At 39.7% G+C, this 18,381-nt stretch overlaps 1 protein-coding gene across 10 annotated transcripts in view; it reads right to left on the reverse strand.

Moving 5' to 3' along the window:
• Positions 1-18,381, reverse strand: part of RPAP3 (RNA polymerase II associated protein 3) — a 286,980-nt gene that overhangs the window by 214,634 nt on the left and 53,965 nt on the right. For all 10 annotated transcript variants that reach the window (XM_078675415.1, XM_078675461.1, XM_078675426.1 and 7 more), the window contains one exon: positions 2,185-2,312. In XM_078675415.1, the coding sequence (XP_078531541.1) occupies positions 2,185-2,312 (128 nt within the window). The remainder of the gene's footprint in view (positions 1-2,184; positions 2,313-18,381) is intronic.

Below are 18,381 nucleotides of genomic sequence, written 5' to 3' on the forward strand. Positions count from 1 at the left end.
CTTGCACACTGGGCACTCACATTTGTCCTTATAACTCCAAAAGAGCTGAACATATTTTCACTAAACCAACAAAAGGCACAGAAGGGAGAAAAAGGCAGGTGTGCATTACATACTTGGTGGCAATCTGTTCAAAGGTTTCAGAGTTTAGGTAAATAACAATTTCCTACTGGAATCCATTGTAGAAATAAGTGAAAGACAGTACGTCCTTTATATATTTTTCTCGGAGTCTGGTGCACGTTGGTCAAGGTGGTTAACATGATAATGGATGATATATATATATATCATCCCTATCTCCCCAGCATGACTCTGGATGGCAGAAACATTGTGGCCCTCATCCTCCTGGACATCTCTGCAGCATTTGACACAGCCTCACCCATCCTAAGGAGACACACTCCTATGGACCTGCACCTTTCGTACCAAGTCAGTTAGCCTGGCACCTTACACCACTGCAACCTCATCTGCGGAGTTCGCCGAGGATCCATCCTAAACCCAACCCTCTTCAGCGCATACAAGATCCCTCCAGCAAGCATGGCCGGCTCTCACCTTAATGCCCTCTCCCAAATCGACGACAAACTACTCATTCTCTTTCTCAAGGACAAGAAGCCCAGTATCTGGATCGAGTTCATTGACTGCATGACTGAAATTGCCCACTGGATGAAGACCAACGGTCAGAAACTGAACAGCAACAACACCAAAGTCTCTGATCTCCAGGAAGGGGTCTTCAATGTGGGTCTGCAACTGGTGCCAACAGTGCTAGGATCGACCCCACCCATGCAAATAACCTTGGAATCTGAGGAAGATTTTCAAAGGGCTCCCAAATCAGCACCTGGAAAATCGTCATGCATGCCATTGTCACAAGCAATCTGGACTGAATATTTGCCCTCTATGCCGGGATCAACAAGAATATCAACCGAAGGCTGCAGACCATTCAGACTCACTCTCAACCTCCCACGCCACACTCACATCATGCAATACCTGAAGGAGCTCCACTAGCTTCCCATACACAAACTAGTACTACTCCTCACCCCCACTTTGAAGGCACTACATAACACTGGCTCAGCATATCTCAACAATTTAATCTGCTTTCATCAATCTTCTAGACACCTCTGCTTGTCCAGACTTCTACATGCACACATCCCACACATATGGAAATCAAGATCCGGCTTTTGAACCCTCTCCTACATCACTCCTAGGAGTCTGGAACTACTTGCCTCTACACATAACAGGCTCTTTCTCACTCTATGTATTTGCAAGAAGTTGAAGACCTGGCTTTTCCAGTAGTCCTAATTGGCCATAGGTTTGGCTAGACTCACAAATGTTCAGCGCTAGGATACCAACCCGGATGATAGTGCGTGCAACAATTCTGCATAGCAGAACATATATATCCCAATAAATAAAACCCAAAGAGTACTTTCACCCTGCAAGGAATGGCGCACATAAATACTACATAAAACAGAATCCTTCTGCAATCAAACCATCATAACAACTCATGTGGCTTTTCACACATCAGCTCAAAACCAAATACAATAAAACAAAGCAGAAAAAGGACCTTCAAACATCAAAACCTTTTGAGCTAAAATGGCACATGGTCAAGTCTCAAAACTTTCTATGAAAGGTAAACTGCCAGACGAGCAAGGAGGCTTTAACGTTTGCATTAGTATATAGTTCCTCCGCGTATTAGTTCTACCACGAAATTAAATACACAATGGTATGAAGCAACGAAAGGGACATAGGACAGAAACACATATGGGACATAGGACAGAAACTCATATGAGATACAGGACAGAAACTCATTTGAGATACAGAACAGAAACTCATTTGAGATAGAATGAAACAAAAAGTGTGTACTTTGAATACTAAACAGATAATTCTCAATTAGCATTAATCACATCAGATCCATGTTTTAGATCACATGGTGATTGAGTACTATGTTGGAGCTGGTAAGGTAGATCAGTAGACTAAACTATCTACGAAAGAGTTATATTCAGCCTGAAGGTTTTATTTTCTTGATCCTTAATATTTATGGGGAGATGTATTTGTTGGGATGCCATGTGAAAAAATGCATCTCCCTTGCAAATTATGGTCAACATTTCACTAATAAAATCCCAGAAACATTGGAAACCGGTTCTCCCTACAAGAAGCATAAACAATCACTACAACCGTGGAAACAAATGAAAGACTTACTTCTTTAGATTATAGAACACAGCTGCTCGGTTAGTTGGCAAGACTGGATTGTATGGATCAGCGTTCATCCCTCGGGTGTAACTTTCTAGTGCATCATCATACTTGCCTTCCTTGAAAAACACATTACCCTGCACAAATTATGATTTTGATTAATTTTGTATTACCCTACTAACACCTTAAATAATACATTATTTTAAATGTTTGATTTCTATGTCAATGAAAACACTTAATAGACAGATGAACTGGGCATTTTAAGCAGGAGGAACCAAAACCAACATTCTAATAATTAAGTACTTGAAATCATAAAGCCTCGGGTTAGGCACATAAAGTTCACATTTTTCCAATAAACCTTTCAGTTTTCAATTGTACCAATGTAGAGCACCATTTCCTGACCTTTGGCCAAATTACAAATGTCTGCTTAAAAAAAAGGTGATAGTTGAATGATTATTGAATGTATAACTGATAGGCCAATACTTCCACACATTAACATTTAGAACAGTTAGAATGCAACAGACTACAGCTCCTCAAAAAGGAGACCGAAAAAAGATTTTTCTGAGTTTAAAAAAATGCTCACACGAATTCAGTAACTTTGAAGACACCTCAAGATTACTGTAGATTTCACAGTTCTGAGATTAACATATAGTTAGTATGGTTACATTGTCCCATAATACCAAATCATTTAATGGTGATTCTCAGATTAACATCATAAGGGAATCAGGATTTCATTAAAGACGCGGAGGCTAACATTATGCATATTCTTTTTTTTCCTATTCCTGCAGCAGCACCTTCAAAGAACTCCCCAACCAAAAACAATCCAGAAGTGGAATCTTAAAAAAACATAAAATGTCTCCTGCATAGAACACTCTTCCTCTTTTAAATGCGGAACTGCGAAAATGCAGATCCTTCCTCCTTTATCCTCGATCTCTAATGTATCTTCCCTTTACGACAGTGCATCTGTCACAAAACATGAAATTAAAACTCTTTTCCCTTAAGACTGAACTTAAAATAACTTTAAAACAATCTGCATTTTACTAAAAACATCAACCGATAAATCCTTGCAAAAAAAGGCAATTTCTTCAAATTTGCTCCCCCTCCTCTCCTTTTATCCTCTTTATATTTTTTATATATTTTTTTATGAAAGAGGTGGGAAAGACAATGTTAGCCTCCGCGTCTTTAAAGAAATCGTGATTCTGTTATCATGTTAATCAGAGAATCGCCATTTCACTACAAGACCGGAGGCTACCATTATGCATGTTGAAAAGCCCTTCAACACCACTTGGACGTGCTCAATTGGTCCAAAATAGTGTTTTGCAAAAGTACCCACATTTGACCAATCAGCTGCTTTTGAAATGCCTTCCAAACTTCCACCAGACCAAAATGCTTTACTTGCCATAGCACCTCTTACAGAATGCGCTTCAAACTTCTCCACATCCACTCCAGCTTGCTTCATTGCAAATTTCACAAATCTCAATATTGTCGCTGTACTTACCGCCCTGAATAGTTAAACAAAGGATATTAATAATTGATACTCACTGTCTCTTCTATTTTCAAAAACCCTACATTAATTTTCTTTCAAACACTCTACTACACATAACTTTTTACAAACCTCTCGTATTTTGGGTAAAATATAGAAGTATACATGGTTTTAGTCCTCTTACAAATTAAAAAAAATACAGCGTCTGGCCAGAAACTTTTATTACTTACCTCTAGACATGTTACATCAGATACTATTCTACACGACACCAAACACAACAGAGTCGCTAATTTCACCGTAAGATTCTTAATACTCAAAGACTTGTTCATTGGCCATTCCAGAAACAACTTCAACACCAGATCTACATCCCACAAACGTCTCATGCTCTTCAAAATCCTACAAACCAAAATATTACTTTCCAATAACTTACCCCCAACAAAAGCATCTCCTACAGAAATAATCGACCCATAACTATTTATCATCTGATAGCTTAAACCCTTCTCAAATTGTTCTACTAAAAAATTGACAACTTCCACAACAGATGCCACCACGGGATCCAAATCCCTTTCCACTCACCAACAAACCCAAAAGTCCCATACTCCTTCATATCTTCTCCTAGTTCCTGGTGCCCATTATTCTTTGGGAAGCTCTGCAGCCCCCTGTGAAAGGCCCTCGAATGCTCTAGATCTCCTGACACTTTCCAGACAAGAAGGTTCCACTCCTTCCTCATTTGATAACAGACCTTCTTCTGTCAAGATCAACAATAAGACTTTGCATGCAAGTTCTAACACTGCTGGAAACAATGCCCGAGACATTCAAAAAGAGGTTACTGATACCACCTGACACTTCACCTTCCTCACCTTCAGAAGTACTCTCAGGATCATTGCACAAGGTGGTAACACATACCCTCTCTGACCACTTCTGTTGAAAATCATCTATTATTGTCGCCCCCGATCTGGTGGCCAACTGTAATAATTTTGAATATGGTATGTTAACCTCCTTGCAAACAAATTCACCTCAAAGGGTCCAAAAATCTGATCTATTTTAGTGAAAGACTCTCATCAGCATACAATCGCTGTAATCCTTTTATTTATAAGGGTGATTTATTTCCTCGTTCTCTCTAAACAAGAAAATATGCCTTTTCACTTTTTCTTTTTTGGATAGTTATCTTTTTTTCCCCCTTTTTAATTTTTTATTGACAAACTGATGAGGAAGACATATCAATGTACATATAATAACAACAAACAAAAAAAAAAACATTGTTTACAAAATAAATGTAACTCGTTCCCTAACGGAAACTTGTTTCAATTTCCACTTGGAGCACATTATAGCATAATTCATTTTGTTCATACATAAAGCAAAAACAGCAAAAAGAATATAATTATATACAACAACAAAGTATCTGTCCAACAGACAGTATTAGGTAGCCACAAAGCCTTCATATAAAATTACCCCAAATTTTCTAAATTTTTTTTTGTGAGCGACCTCCTCTAAGTTCTGCTAACCCAAGCTCCATGGAGTGAATTTCGTTGATTAATGACCACCATTCCCAGATGTTAGGGGGTTTGGGACAGGCTCTAGCCAATATTAGTTTAGCACAAAATATGAGAATCGTTATCAAAGCAGACTGGGGGAAGGAGACAGGATGTATATCAAGTAGTACTAATGGAGCAGTAAGAGAGGGTAGAAAGATCTTCTTGATTTTCAAAACGTTATATATTTCCCCCCAAAAATCCTTCAGAGTTGAGCAGGAGAACAACATATGTTCCAAATCTGCTGCGTAAACAAGGCATTTGGGACATTTGGTACGATCGCCTTGGATATTATTAAGGGACCACTTGGAGATCTTTTCCGGAGTATAGTATAACATGCAAGTTGTTCGAAACTGTTGCAGCCTTAGACTAGATGATCGTACGGAATTATTGATGTTAGATAGAGAACATGTTATTTGTTTGGAAGTTATATTTAGGCCCATTTTGTTACTCCATTTTTCGGCTAAGTTTGGGCAATCATCAGTTTTAAAAGCGCAGAATTGCTTATAAGCCTCACTTATCACTGATTTATTTTTAGTAGAGTATAAACAGGTCCAGATATCACAATCTAAGATATTGTATATTTGATTCTTCCTTATTAAAAAGTCATGAATTTGCAAATATTTAAATCTCATTGTTTCCGGCAAGTCATACAAAGTTTGGAGTGTGTGAAAATCCAAAAACCCTTGTGCGCCATATAAATCTCCCAAAACATTGATTCCCTGAGCAGACCATCTGAGGGTCATACCATCGTTAAAAATCCCCGGAAGACCCGGGTTGCCCCATAACTGCAATTTCGGATGATAAAAAGAAGTATTACAGTAGGCTAGAATATTAACCCATATCCTAACAATATCTTTGGCGGTCTTAAATTTCACCCTCTTGTAGTAGTTAGGGTCGTTAACTCGGAGTAAAAACATGTTTGAGTCAGATTTTAACAAAAAGAAATGGAAAAAAAGGTGTCTTCATTATGTAACAAGGACCGGAGGCGCCTAATAAATGAGGACCAAAAGTACAGCTTAACCACGGGAAAGTTTAGACCACCCTTATCTGTGCTATTTTTAAGGAGTTTCAACGATCTTCTAGCTTTTTTGTACCCCCAGATAAAGCTGCTAAATATTCCATCTAATTGCTTAAAAAAAGAATTGTTTAGTGCTAGTGGAATGGAGCGAAAAAGATATAAGAATTTAGGTAGTACCTTCATTTTAATGAGATTAATTCTGCCAATTAGGTTCAAATACAATCTGCCACTTTTTTAGCAATACAGTAGTAGATTTGATCAATTCGTTATAATTAATATTATTTATTTCTCGTATTTTAGATGTAATTTTGACACCTAAGTATGTAGCAGTTTTGCAGATCTCAGGGACCTTTACCACTGGTGCATGATTAGCTATAATTTGTGTTTTGTTTATATTTAACTTGTAGCCGGATACTTTGCCAAATTTACTAGCCCCGATGTTGACCCATCACATTTCTTATGAGAGAGGGCCTGCCTATCTGCAAAAGCTACTCACCAAATACCACCCCAATCGTCCTTTACGATCTCAGGGCCGTATGCTCTTTCAGGTACCCAGAATTCAACGGGTACGGATGGGGGGTCGGTCTTTCAGGTATTTGGCTAGGAAACAATGGAATGACCTCCCCATTGAGCTCCGGATGGAGCCATCAGAAGCAAGCTTTAGGCGTAGTTTGAAAACTCACCTCTTTCCCAAATCTTGATATTCTTCTGACCTCCTCCTTAGCGGCTTTTTGTTTATGGGGTTTAGTGCTGGTGAACAGTTTTAAAGCGCGGGGACACACTGTTCCTAGTGTAACCAGGCGCTATATAAAAGGTGTTATTATTATTATTAGTGCCTTAATAATATCAGGGGAGTAAATGGCAATATCGTCGGCACATGCCGTAATTTTCAATATCTGTTCATTACATTTGAAAGGTACAATTCTGGGTTGTGCCTGAAGGGAATGTAAAAATGGTTCAAGTGAAAGGGCAAATAATAAAGGTGATAGGGGGCAGCCTTGACGAGTGCCTCGAGAAATCACAAAATCCATGGAGGTCTGTCCCCCATAGCTAATACGGGCTGAGGGGTTATCATATAATGCCTGTATCCATTTAAAAAAATGTCCGCTAAACCCCATTTTGATCATAACGTGCCAAAAATAGTCCCACCCCACTCGGTCAAAAGCCTTCTCGGCATCCAGCAAGATCATGCCGAGTGGGGTGGACTCGTCTCAGCTACGTCGAACGCCGTTATGGCCATGTTGACGTGAGTGGTAGTGTCTCTCCCAGTCACAAATCCATGTTGCTGCGGATTAACTATTTTGGGCATAAGAGGTGCCAGCCTAGTAGCTAAAATTTTCGCAAATATTTTTGCGTCGGTGTTAATCAGAGAGATGGGTCTATATGACCCCCTCTCTTCCTTTGGTTTACCTTTTTTAAGAAAGAATATTATATTGGCTCTATTCCATGAATTGGGGGCCTTTCCAGTCACCCCGATAGATTGTATAACCTGTAGTAGTAAGGGTACTTGTTCCTCTAAACAGATTTTATAGCTCTCTAGAGGAATGGTATCTTCCCCTGCAGCTTTTCCTGCAGGTAAGGCAGCAATAGCTTGGCGTAATTCTTGCCCTGTGATATCTTCAGACAGTGGATCTATTTCTAAAGTATCAGCTGAAATTATTGAGGTCTTATTTAAATAATTCTGTATTGTAGCTTCGTTCGGGGTAGATTCAGGAGTGTACAAGGTCCTATAAAAATCCACGAATTGTTCCAGTATATCCTGCGGCTGGTCATATAGCTTGTTATCAGAGCCTCGGATATTAGCGATCATGGTGCTAGCTCTGTCTTCCGCCACTTTATACACCAAAATGTTGCCAATTTTATCCCCACCCTCATATTGTGTGATCCTAAATTTGTGTATTAGCTCTATTTTTTCGGATAAACTTTGCTTTAGTTTCAGATTTTAATTGGCCTAATTTAAGACCTATTTCTACTACCTTTGGCAAGTTTAACCGTAGCACTGAAGCAAACTGTATTTCCTGGGCAGTAATACTGGAGATCAGGGATTCGCTAAGTTTCCAACGCTCAGAGTTTTGTCTGAACACTTATTCCTGCGGCAGAATTCCTATTAATTTCTATAAAATCAATAAGATGTGTTTTTAACTGTGAGATGTAGACAGAATCTGATGTTAAATATCTGGGAAAAGAGAATGGTCTAGGACATGTGCGAGTGTGTGGAATATCAAATATCAGCATTATGGGGTTGTGATCTGAAGAAATTCGAGGACATACCTTCATTAGACTAGTGTTCAGTAAATTAACAGTAGCTAAAGCCATGTCCAGCCGAGTGCAAAGTTTGTGAGGTGCAGAGTAATATGTGTAGCCAGGAGTATTTAAATGTAGATACCGCCAAGCATCTCTGATGTTATGAGTGCGGCATAAATCTAAAATTGAAGCTCTGGTTTTGCGCAACCGCTGGAAGCTCCAGGGCCTGGTAGTATCTAATTGGTAGTTCATGATGCAATTGAAGTCCCCCATTATAATGAGCTCCCCCTCCCAGTCTAAAAGTTTTACATTTAAATAATCAAAAACCCTAGGCTCATCTTGATTTGAGCTGTACACCACACATACAACGTATTTATAATTTTCAATGTTCATTTGAGCAATGACCCATCTACCGTCTTTGTCGTGAGCAGTTTGCAAACTTTCTGCCTTGAATCGTTTATCCTTAAGGATTGCGACCCCTCTAGTTCAAGCCCCGAAGGTAGAGCAGCTAACAATATCGTATCCTAGTTGACAAAGTAATTTTTTATCCTTGCCGGCTATGTGCGTTTCGGATAGCAACATGAGGTGGGGATTATGTAGTCTCAACTCTTCCGACACAAGACGTCTTTTATTTTTACTGTTTAGCCCACGACGTTCCAAGCAAGACACTTTATTTTATGCATTTAAAAGCAAAGCAAACAACATAGTAATAAACCAAGTGGAAATTTTCTGTTCTAAAACCGCACAGAAATGGATATTTACTCATGTTTTCATCCTTACTAGAGTGTCTCCCCATCAGATTGTAAGCACATTTTCCCAAATTTTTATCCCCCCAGGCCCCCCACCCTGCGGAGAACAGAAAGCTCCCTCCCCCCACCCCCCTGTCTCCCACCCATTTCGGGGAGGGACCACCCTTCAGCTTCTGCTGCCGTTGAAGAGGCAGCAACTGCGACAGACTACCAGAAAAAACCCCACCACCACCCCCTCTGAAAATTTCCTCCCCTCTTTTCTCCCTTTTAAAGTCGCATAAGAATAGCTGTTCCTAAGAACTAGAAGGGGGAAAAAAAATACCCCTCACCACCTGCAGCATAATCTCCTTATCTATTGTATCAATATAATTATAAATCAACCTAAATATTGTAGTAGTTAGAGTCTAACTTTTGCTTAAGCCGGATAAAAATTGCTCGGCTTCTCTAGTGTCATTAAAGGAATGTGTAAGCCCGCCTTTAATGACTTTTAGACGTGCAGGCTCCTGAAGAAAAACTTGCCCCCCCATAGATTTATTTGGGTCGATCAATTTACGTAGTTCCCAGCGTCTGTCCATAGTGGCTTTGCTAAGATCAGAGCGAACAAACAGTGATAAGTTCCCTATAATTATAGGGGCATTAGGTCGTGCTTTCTGCCAAACAGCCTGTCTCAGTAAAAAGTTGCCAAAAAAAATGAGAAAAGGACGTGGGAATTTACTCTCTTTGTTCTTTTGAAATAAGGGTAGGTGATGTGCTCGCTGAATTTGAGAATCCCAGTCCCAATCTGCTAAGTCTGGAAGAGCTTTTTGAAAAAAACCAACGAGAAAGGCCCTCGGATCTGAGCCTTCAGATCCTTCCGGCACCCCGAAAAGTCTCAGGTTTGATCTTCTCTGCCGGTTTTCCAAATCCTCAACTTTCAGTTGAAGGGTCGTTATCGGAGTGTCATGTTGCTTTACCACTATGTTCATACGTGAAGCTGCTTCTTCTGTGCCTACTACTCGATGCTGCAACTCTTCGATATCCTGTGAGACCCAGCTAAAGTTAGAAGTCAATTCTTGTAGAGAGGTCTGCAGTTTGTTGTTATCCTCCCGCAGTTGTAAGTAGTGTTCTTGTGCTTCTGTGCGTTGGTTAGTTAATATTTGAAGTATCCAGTTGGGAAGAGTGAGACTCTTGTTTATCTTCATCTTCTAGATCTTGAGGTAGGATACTTTTATCAGTCATAGAAGAGGCTGTGGTAGCCGAGATTAAAGCGGTTGACAAGGTTAGAGTATTACTGTTGGCAGTCATATAGTTGGTATTGTCTCCCGCTTTCCCGTCTATAGCTAATAGCTTTGAGTTAGTAGACACCGACGAGCCACTTATTGATGGAATTACTGGACTGGATTGTGACAGAGACAAAGACATCGTATCTTGTTCGGACGCTGCATTTAGTGATGCATTAAGGAATACACTTGGAGCGCTATTCTCTGGAGACGTGGAGCAGCCTGGAAGGCCCGAAGTGGGGTCAGGATCCGTAGGGATTGTCCCAGATAACCTTAGTGTCATGCTCTTTACAAGCCCCGTCACTTCTATCCATTTTCTGAGAGGGCTTTTATCAGTAAGAATTTTCTTAGTGGTCGTGATATTATTTGTGATCAGCCGATTTAAAGTGGTACTAGCTTTCCCCCCTCTTTTAGTCTTGGGTTTAGTTTTCAGTTTGCACCTTCTGGTCGCCAGAGATTTCATTGTAGTTTCAGACGGGTCAGCCACCTCTTCTTCTGTCTCCACTTCATATTCATCATGGGAGCCCAGGTCAACGTTATCCTCCTCCACCGCTTCAGAATCGTGGCAGGCCTCTTTATTTGATGGCCCTGTATCGCTAATTGCTACATCTGGAGCCAATCCGGGATCACAATTTGCTGGTAGCTCTGTAAACTTTGTAAAACAAGGATTAGCATTGTGCGTCTTGCCCTTGTTGAAAACCGAGTTGTTTATTTCTTCGTTTGCCATTTCTTTTGTTTTTCCCAAATCACTGACCATTACTAAGTCATTTGGGTCTCCATTTACATCTGAATCTAAATCGCCATCAGCTGTCAAACTCACTTCAGTTATTGTTACTACTTCTGTAGACAGTATCAAGTTAGGATTTGAGTTTGTAGGAGGCTGTATCTGAGTAGGAGTTAAAATGTTATTGTCGAGTTGCGATTTTGCTACACCTCCTGTGATTTCTGCTGTGCCTGCTACGGATACGGCGATTGAACTTGCCGAGGGAGTTATGCAGTCAGTTTCATCAATTTCGTCAGCTTCACCTCCTATCAAAGATCCCGCTGAAACCCCCGATTTAGCCTTTAATTTAGCAATACTTTTGGCAGCTTTTTTAAGTGAGGAACTAGAAACAGTCAGCGTCGGGGGGCGCAATAGTGGCTTACCGGCAGCTGCTCATTCTATACCCTGGTCTGTGCCCTTGTCTCCCGGCACCGCCGTTGCAGAAGAGTTTCCTTTAGTGCCGCCTGACGCTATCTCTCTCCCCGAAGACTCAGAAGCCAGGAGAATCGAAACGTCCGGAGGCGCCGCTTCTGTTTCCGTTGTTGCTGTCGTGAGAGGGGGGGGGGGTGCAAAAGCTGCCACAGCCGCCGTTGTCACACCTTTGGAGGGGAGGGAGGGGGCAGCAGCGGTAGTTTTAGTGTTTCGAGTAGTGCAAGGCGGATTCTTCGGTGACATTTTGTGTAACCACCAAGCACGGACTGCAGGTTGAAGACCTGTCCAGCCAAACTCCGAACTAATGAGCAGGCTACGGATCGTGTGCCTGATGGTCCGTGAAAAGTCTAGGAGCCAAAGCATCGGTAGATTTTCAGTTTATATATTCCTTATTCATGGGTTTTCAGGGTTTTCGGGGGTATCGCCAACATTAAATCTCGTTAATTGCATTTCCCAGTTTCTCTTCAGAGGGGGGAGAGGAGCTCCAGGTTTAGCTGCCGCTTGTCCGCGTCCTCACTCCGCCATCTTGGACCCGACACAATCGCTGTAATCCTTGGTACGCAGACAGAATATCGAGTTGGAAATGTCGTGACACAGAAATATCAACAGTAAGAATATTGTGGTCAAGAATATAGACTTTAAGGTAAGATTTTTTTTTTAAAATATCGAAGTCATTAATATCGTCTGCAAAAATATAGTTTAAACTATCGATTTTTGAATTAGTGTTATGTATTTTAGTATGCATTTTAAATGTATGTGATCTATGTTTTTGTATAAGTATTGTTTTTGGTTTTTAATATATGTGTTAAGTTTTTAGTAGTTACCAATTTTATTTTAATTACATTTTGCATTTTTTAGTTCCGTAGCGGGTTATGGGTTTATAGGGGAATCGGGTTGAAATTAATTTAATTATAATAAACTAATGATTATTTTGTATTTATTAATATTCATGTAATTTAAATGTTATAGTGTTAATCGGCAAAGGCTGCACGGCTCCCCGTTCACAAAAGGGCGGAATTCAAGGCACTTACCCTAGCTCACCGGGCTGTCAAGGGAAAGGGCTCTGCATACTTATCCTCCTGCCCCCGCCCATACAGCAACACCAGACTTCTCCGATCGAGCTCTAAACATCTTCTTTCTACCCCCAGATTTAAAAAAGTTTGTTCTGGGGGAAAAACATTCCAAGTCTGTGCCTCTCCCCACTGGAACAAGTTACCTATGTCCATCCGGACCATCCAGGAGGAACTCCCCTTCCGGAGAGCTCTAAAAACCTTTCTCTTCGGTTAGTACCATCTGAGTCAGACACAGCATCAGCTCTCACAGAAGCGCCGGGACACCCCGTTGAGGTATCTGTGCGCTATATAAAACTCCCTAATAATAATAATAATAATAATAATAATAATAATAATAATGGGAAGTAATTTATTATTAATTGGTTAAATAGTATAAATTAATAAATTGGTAATTATGGAAATCGCGTTATTTTGTATGAGTAGGTTGTGGGTTTATAGGAGCAAAGGGTGCGAAGTAATTTAATTATCATAAATTATTTTTTTTTTAATGTATTAATTATTTAATTTAGATTAGTGCTAATTGTAGGAAGTAAGTTATTATTAAGTAATTATTAATTGGTTAATTATTGGTAATTAATTATGTTAACTGTCATTCTTTTAGGATCAGGCTGTGGGGTTTATAGGGGTAAAGGGTGAGTAGTAATTTATTTTTATTTAATTAATAATTATTTGTTAATTAATGCTTATTTTTTTAATTTAAATATGGCAATTGTGTAATTAATTTTAGATGCGAGTTGTGATGTTTAAGCTGGTAAAGTGTGGGAAGTAATTTATTCTTAACTAATTATTAAGCAGTTTATTGATATTAATTTATTATTTTGAAATTAATTATAGGAATTGTGTAATGATTTTTAGGTGTGGATTTTGAGATTTATAGGGATAGGGGTAGTGGGTGGAAAGTAATTTATGTTGAATTAAGAATTAGTTGATCATTAATATTAATTCATCAATTGATAATTAATTAGGGTAATTGTTTTTTTTTCGTGTATGAGTTTTGTTTTTTATGTGTAACGTTTGGAGAATAAATGAATTTTTATCTGTTTTAACTTTATTATAATTTATAATATTTGCTTAGTTGATAGTTAATTATTTTAACTATGGAGGTACTTTTTTTAAGCTTAAATTGGTGTTTTGAATTGTGCAGTGTCATAGGGGAGGCAATAAAAAAGATTACATTTATGTAATAATTAGTTTTTGTCTATACATAATTTCTATTTAGAAATAGATATTTGCTTGTAAATTATTTTAAAATGTATTTAATGTAATATTTCTAGGTATTTGTCATATCTAACATTATTTGTTTCTATTTTTTAGATTTGTTAAATATTTTTATATATTTTTCATTTTTCTTTGTTTTAAATATATTTTGTGTTGGTGATATTTTGTTTGTTTTTAATTTTGAACTGATTGGAGTGGGAATATTAATTTTTACCCCTCTGCTATCCCTCACTTTCCCTACTGTTGCACTCACTGGAGTGGGAATAGTCATTTTTATTCCCCCGCTATCCAACACTTTCCCACTGTTGAAAACACTGGAGTGGGAATAGTCATTTTTACCCCTCCGCTATCCAACACTTTCTCTACTGTTGCACTCACTGAAGTGGAAAATGTAAGTTTAAATACTGTTGATTAGTTTAATGTTTTAATTTATAATATAATGTATTTTTTATTAGAATTTATGTTGTTGGTGTATATATATATATATATATATATATATATATATATATATATATATATATATATATATTCATATGTTAAAAATTTTATTTGTAAATTTTCATATATACAATTATAAAATAAATTAAAATAAATAGTTTCATTGTTTTATATGTAATATTTTTATACATATATTACAATCGATATTTTGTACAACTATATTTTTTACATCAGCATTTTTCTTTAAAATATTTTTGTACTTACCATTATAAATATAGGGTGCTGATATTTTTTACATCGATATTTATAACTTGATTTTTGTGTATGGGGATATTTGGGGGGGGGGGGGTCGATATTCAGTGAACCGTAATCCATCACGATTTGAATTCCAATCTGCCACTAAATTCATATTCCCTGCCAGTTACTCTGCTCTTATTGAAATCTTGTGTTCCAGACAGGACATCCACAAATCTTTCGCAATGTTCAAAAGACCCTTGGACCTGCAACTTCCTAACCTGTTTATGTAAGACGCAGCAGATATATTGTCCATCATTATCAAAACCGTCTGTATCTTTAACTCCCTCTTGAAACTTCTCAAAGCATACAAACATGCCGTCAATTCCAGACAATTTATGTGTAGACCCTTCTCTAGGCCTGACCAAGCATTAACTGTCTCCTTTTCTCCCAACCGAGCTCGCCAACCTAATCCACTTGCATATGTTTCCAAAATAAAATCTGGGAGACAACCAAAAATGGCTCTTCCATTCCATGCCTCAAGATTGTTCAACTACCAACGCAAATTCTCTTTTGCTTTCTGATCCAAATTTACTTTGTCTCCATACCATAAACCACCCCTCAAGGCACCTACTTTCACTCTCTGAAGAGCCCGGTAATGCATGGTGTTAGATTTGGGGGTCTCTAGTTGGCAGATATAGGTATCTTTGACCAAATAGGAACCCTTGCGTCTAGTAAGGGTGAGGGGCTACAATTCTAAAATAACCCCTGCTCACCCCCTTGGTAGCTTGGCATGAGCCGACAGGCTGATCTCAGAGGCAGTGTGTAAAGCATTTGTGAACACATACAGTAACCCAGTGACAACACCACAGATGAACACCACACAAGTCGTAGTATAAAAATAAATATATTTATATAGACTTATCAAAAGGCTACAAACGACAAAAATCCACAATCCTGTACTTTAAAAATGGTAGAAATAGCTTAGTTCTCTTTAGACATAAAATGCAACACTGAGTTCAATGTACCTTTGGATGCGTAACGCTATACAATGAAAGTGTTGCAGGGAAGGTGATGCATATATTCCTTACTGCTGCGTAGGGGATGCGTCGGTTCTTCTCCGCGTGGGGAGGTGATGCGTCGGTTTCTTACTGCGCTTCTGTGGCGATGCGAGCAGCAGCGCTGTGATGTGATGAAGATCCAGTGCAATGAAACAAAATGGCGTCTTCTTTTTGATGCTACAACAATGCGTGCACGCCCACAGCCATGCGGCGACTCAACGATTCTTCTGAGCTGCGACAGGCCATGTGACACGCTTCTCTGGTGATGCGACGGCGCCTGCTGCGACGCTCTTATCTGGTGATGGGAGGCGCTTCGGGGGATGTATGGTGACGTCTTGACTTTCACTTCCAGTGACACGCAATCTCTCAGAAGGCCCAGCTCAACAGCAGTCACTTCAAATCCCAGCAAAGGAGGGCAGGAGAGCTGGTTGGGGAAGTCTGTTGTCCCTGGGACTTCAGCAGGAGGCATACTCTATCTCCAGCCCTTGGAGAGCCTTTGCAAGTTGATTTGAAAGTAGCACAAAGTCCTTTCTCCTTTCTTTGGCAGTCAGGCATCCACTGCAGACCAATCCCTCAAACAGCACTCAGCTTAGGGATAGTCTCCTCCTCTGTTTCTCTGGTTCCTCTCCTCAGCAAAGGTTATTCTTGTTTCCCAAAAGTGATCTAAAGTTCTTGGGTCTGGGTCCCAATATTTATACTAGCAAATCCTTTGTCCTCTGAAGGCAGAGGTTCCTGTGCCCAGTCCAAACCAGTTCTGTGCAGTCCTTAAGCACATTGTTGACAAGACTCCTTCTTTCCTTTGACAGAGTGGGCCAGGGACATCAGAAGCACCACAGGAGGTGGAGCTAGCATATTGGAAGGCAGGCCCAGCCCTATACAGGTCCCAGGTGAAACTCCTCCCACCCATTTACATGCAGATAACTCTAGTCAGCCCTGTGCCTTGTCTTCTGGAATCCCCCAGCCTGTCACTCAAACTCCAGACAAGGAATACACAACCTCGCAGAGGCATGCTTTGACAGTTAGGAAAGAAAATATCTACTTTATAAAAGTGGTATTTTCAAACACAGAATGTTAAAACCACCTTTACTAAAAGATGTATTTTATCATTCTGAGTTCAGGCATACTAAACTCGAATTTCTACCTAGTTACCTGAGTCAGTTAGGATTATAAGATGTAATAATCCAACTGCCCATTCTGGCCTATGGGGAACAGGTAGCCTTGCAATAGTGAAAAACAAAAATGGCTGTAATTCACTATTAGGACATGCCACACACGTTAGGGCATGTCCTACCTTTTACCTACAATGCACCCTGCCCATGGGCCTACCATAGGGGTGACTAATATGCAGAAAAGGGAAGGTTTAGGAACTGGCAAGTGGGTGCACTTGCCCAGTCAACATGGCAGTACCAGACTGCACACAGGCTCTGCGATGGAAGACCTGAGACACACTTTACAGACTGCTTCTGTGGGTGGCACAACCAGTGATGCAAGCCCACCAGCAGCATTTGATTTACAAGCCCTGGACACACTCAGTGCACTGTACTAGGGTCTGACAAGTAAACCAAACCAGCCAATCATGGAGTCACTAATCCATACATCAATTTACAATAGGGAGAGCATATGCACTTTAGCACTGATCAGCAGTGGTAAAGTGCCCAGAGTCATAAAACAGCCAAAAGGACAAATAAAATACAGGAGGAAGGCAAAAAGTTCAGGGATGACCCTGCAAAAAGGCCAAGTCCAACACATGGATCCTGGAATAATTTCTTGCACGGATGACGAAAGCAACCCTAAAATGCTCGCCAAACCTCTCAAGGTTAAAGTCTCCTTCCTTAACACTCGTGCAACCTCTTTCTTTATCAAACTCACTTTCTTCTCTGGCATCAACAAAACTTCCCCAATCGTGACTATCCTGTACCCCAAAAACTACATACTTTGTGATGGACTTAATATTGATTTCTCCAGGTTTAACAAAATCCAGTTCCTTTAAAAGAAGAATCGCTTCCTTTAGTTGTGACTTCAATTCCTTCACATCCTGACCATCAATCTTGAAATGTCCGTACACCAAAGACCGATTCAAATTTCATAAGTTTATTACTTGTCTCGATCCTTTGTCCTTCTTTTCCACTAAAAACAAAGGGCTTACATAGCCTCTCCTAACCTCCTCTACCAGACATATTGCCTCTTTCTGTAACATTGCCTCTATTTCTGCATCTGCAATCTTTATTTGCTTCTGAGGTAAACTTAACTCTTTTGGCTCTTTTTCCGGAAATGTTAATTCAACTAACTCTATCTCGAACCCCTGGACTGTATTAGGAACCCACGGGTCCTTTATTACCTTTCTGCATTCTGCCAGAACATTTTTCAAAAGTCCGCCTACTCTTTTTAGGGAAGAACCAAAAGTAATCTCCATACTCACCTTGTGCGCAGGACGCTGATTGACCTCTTTCCGGAATAGCACTTCTCGCTCTGCTTATCCTTCCTCGTTGTGGGAAAAAAAAAAAATCGAGAGGAGCCTTGAAATTATCTTCCTGTTGCACTATACATGTAGTTGTATTGGGAATTTTGAAACCCCCGGCCAGCATAAGGTCCTCGTCTGCTGGCCCTCCCAAAAACACCTCCAAAAACCTCTCATATTATTCTGAGCTTCATCAAGGGTGGTAAAAGTAGCTACAAGTTTACCTAAACTCTTTACCATG

This window comes from Lissotriton helveticus, chromosome 1_1 (assembly GCF_964261635.1).
Source record: "Lissotriton helveticus chromosome 1_1, aLisHel1.1, whole genome shotgun sequence".
Classification (NCBI taxonomy): Eukaryota; Metazoa; Chordata; class Amphibia; order Caudata; family Salamandridae; genus Lissotriton; species Lissotriton helveticus.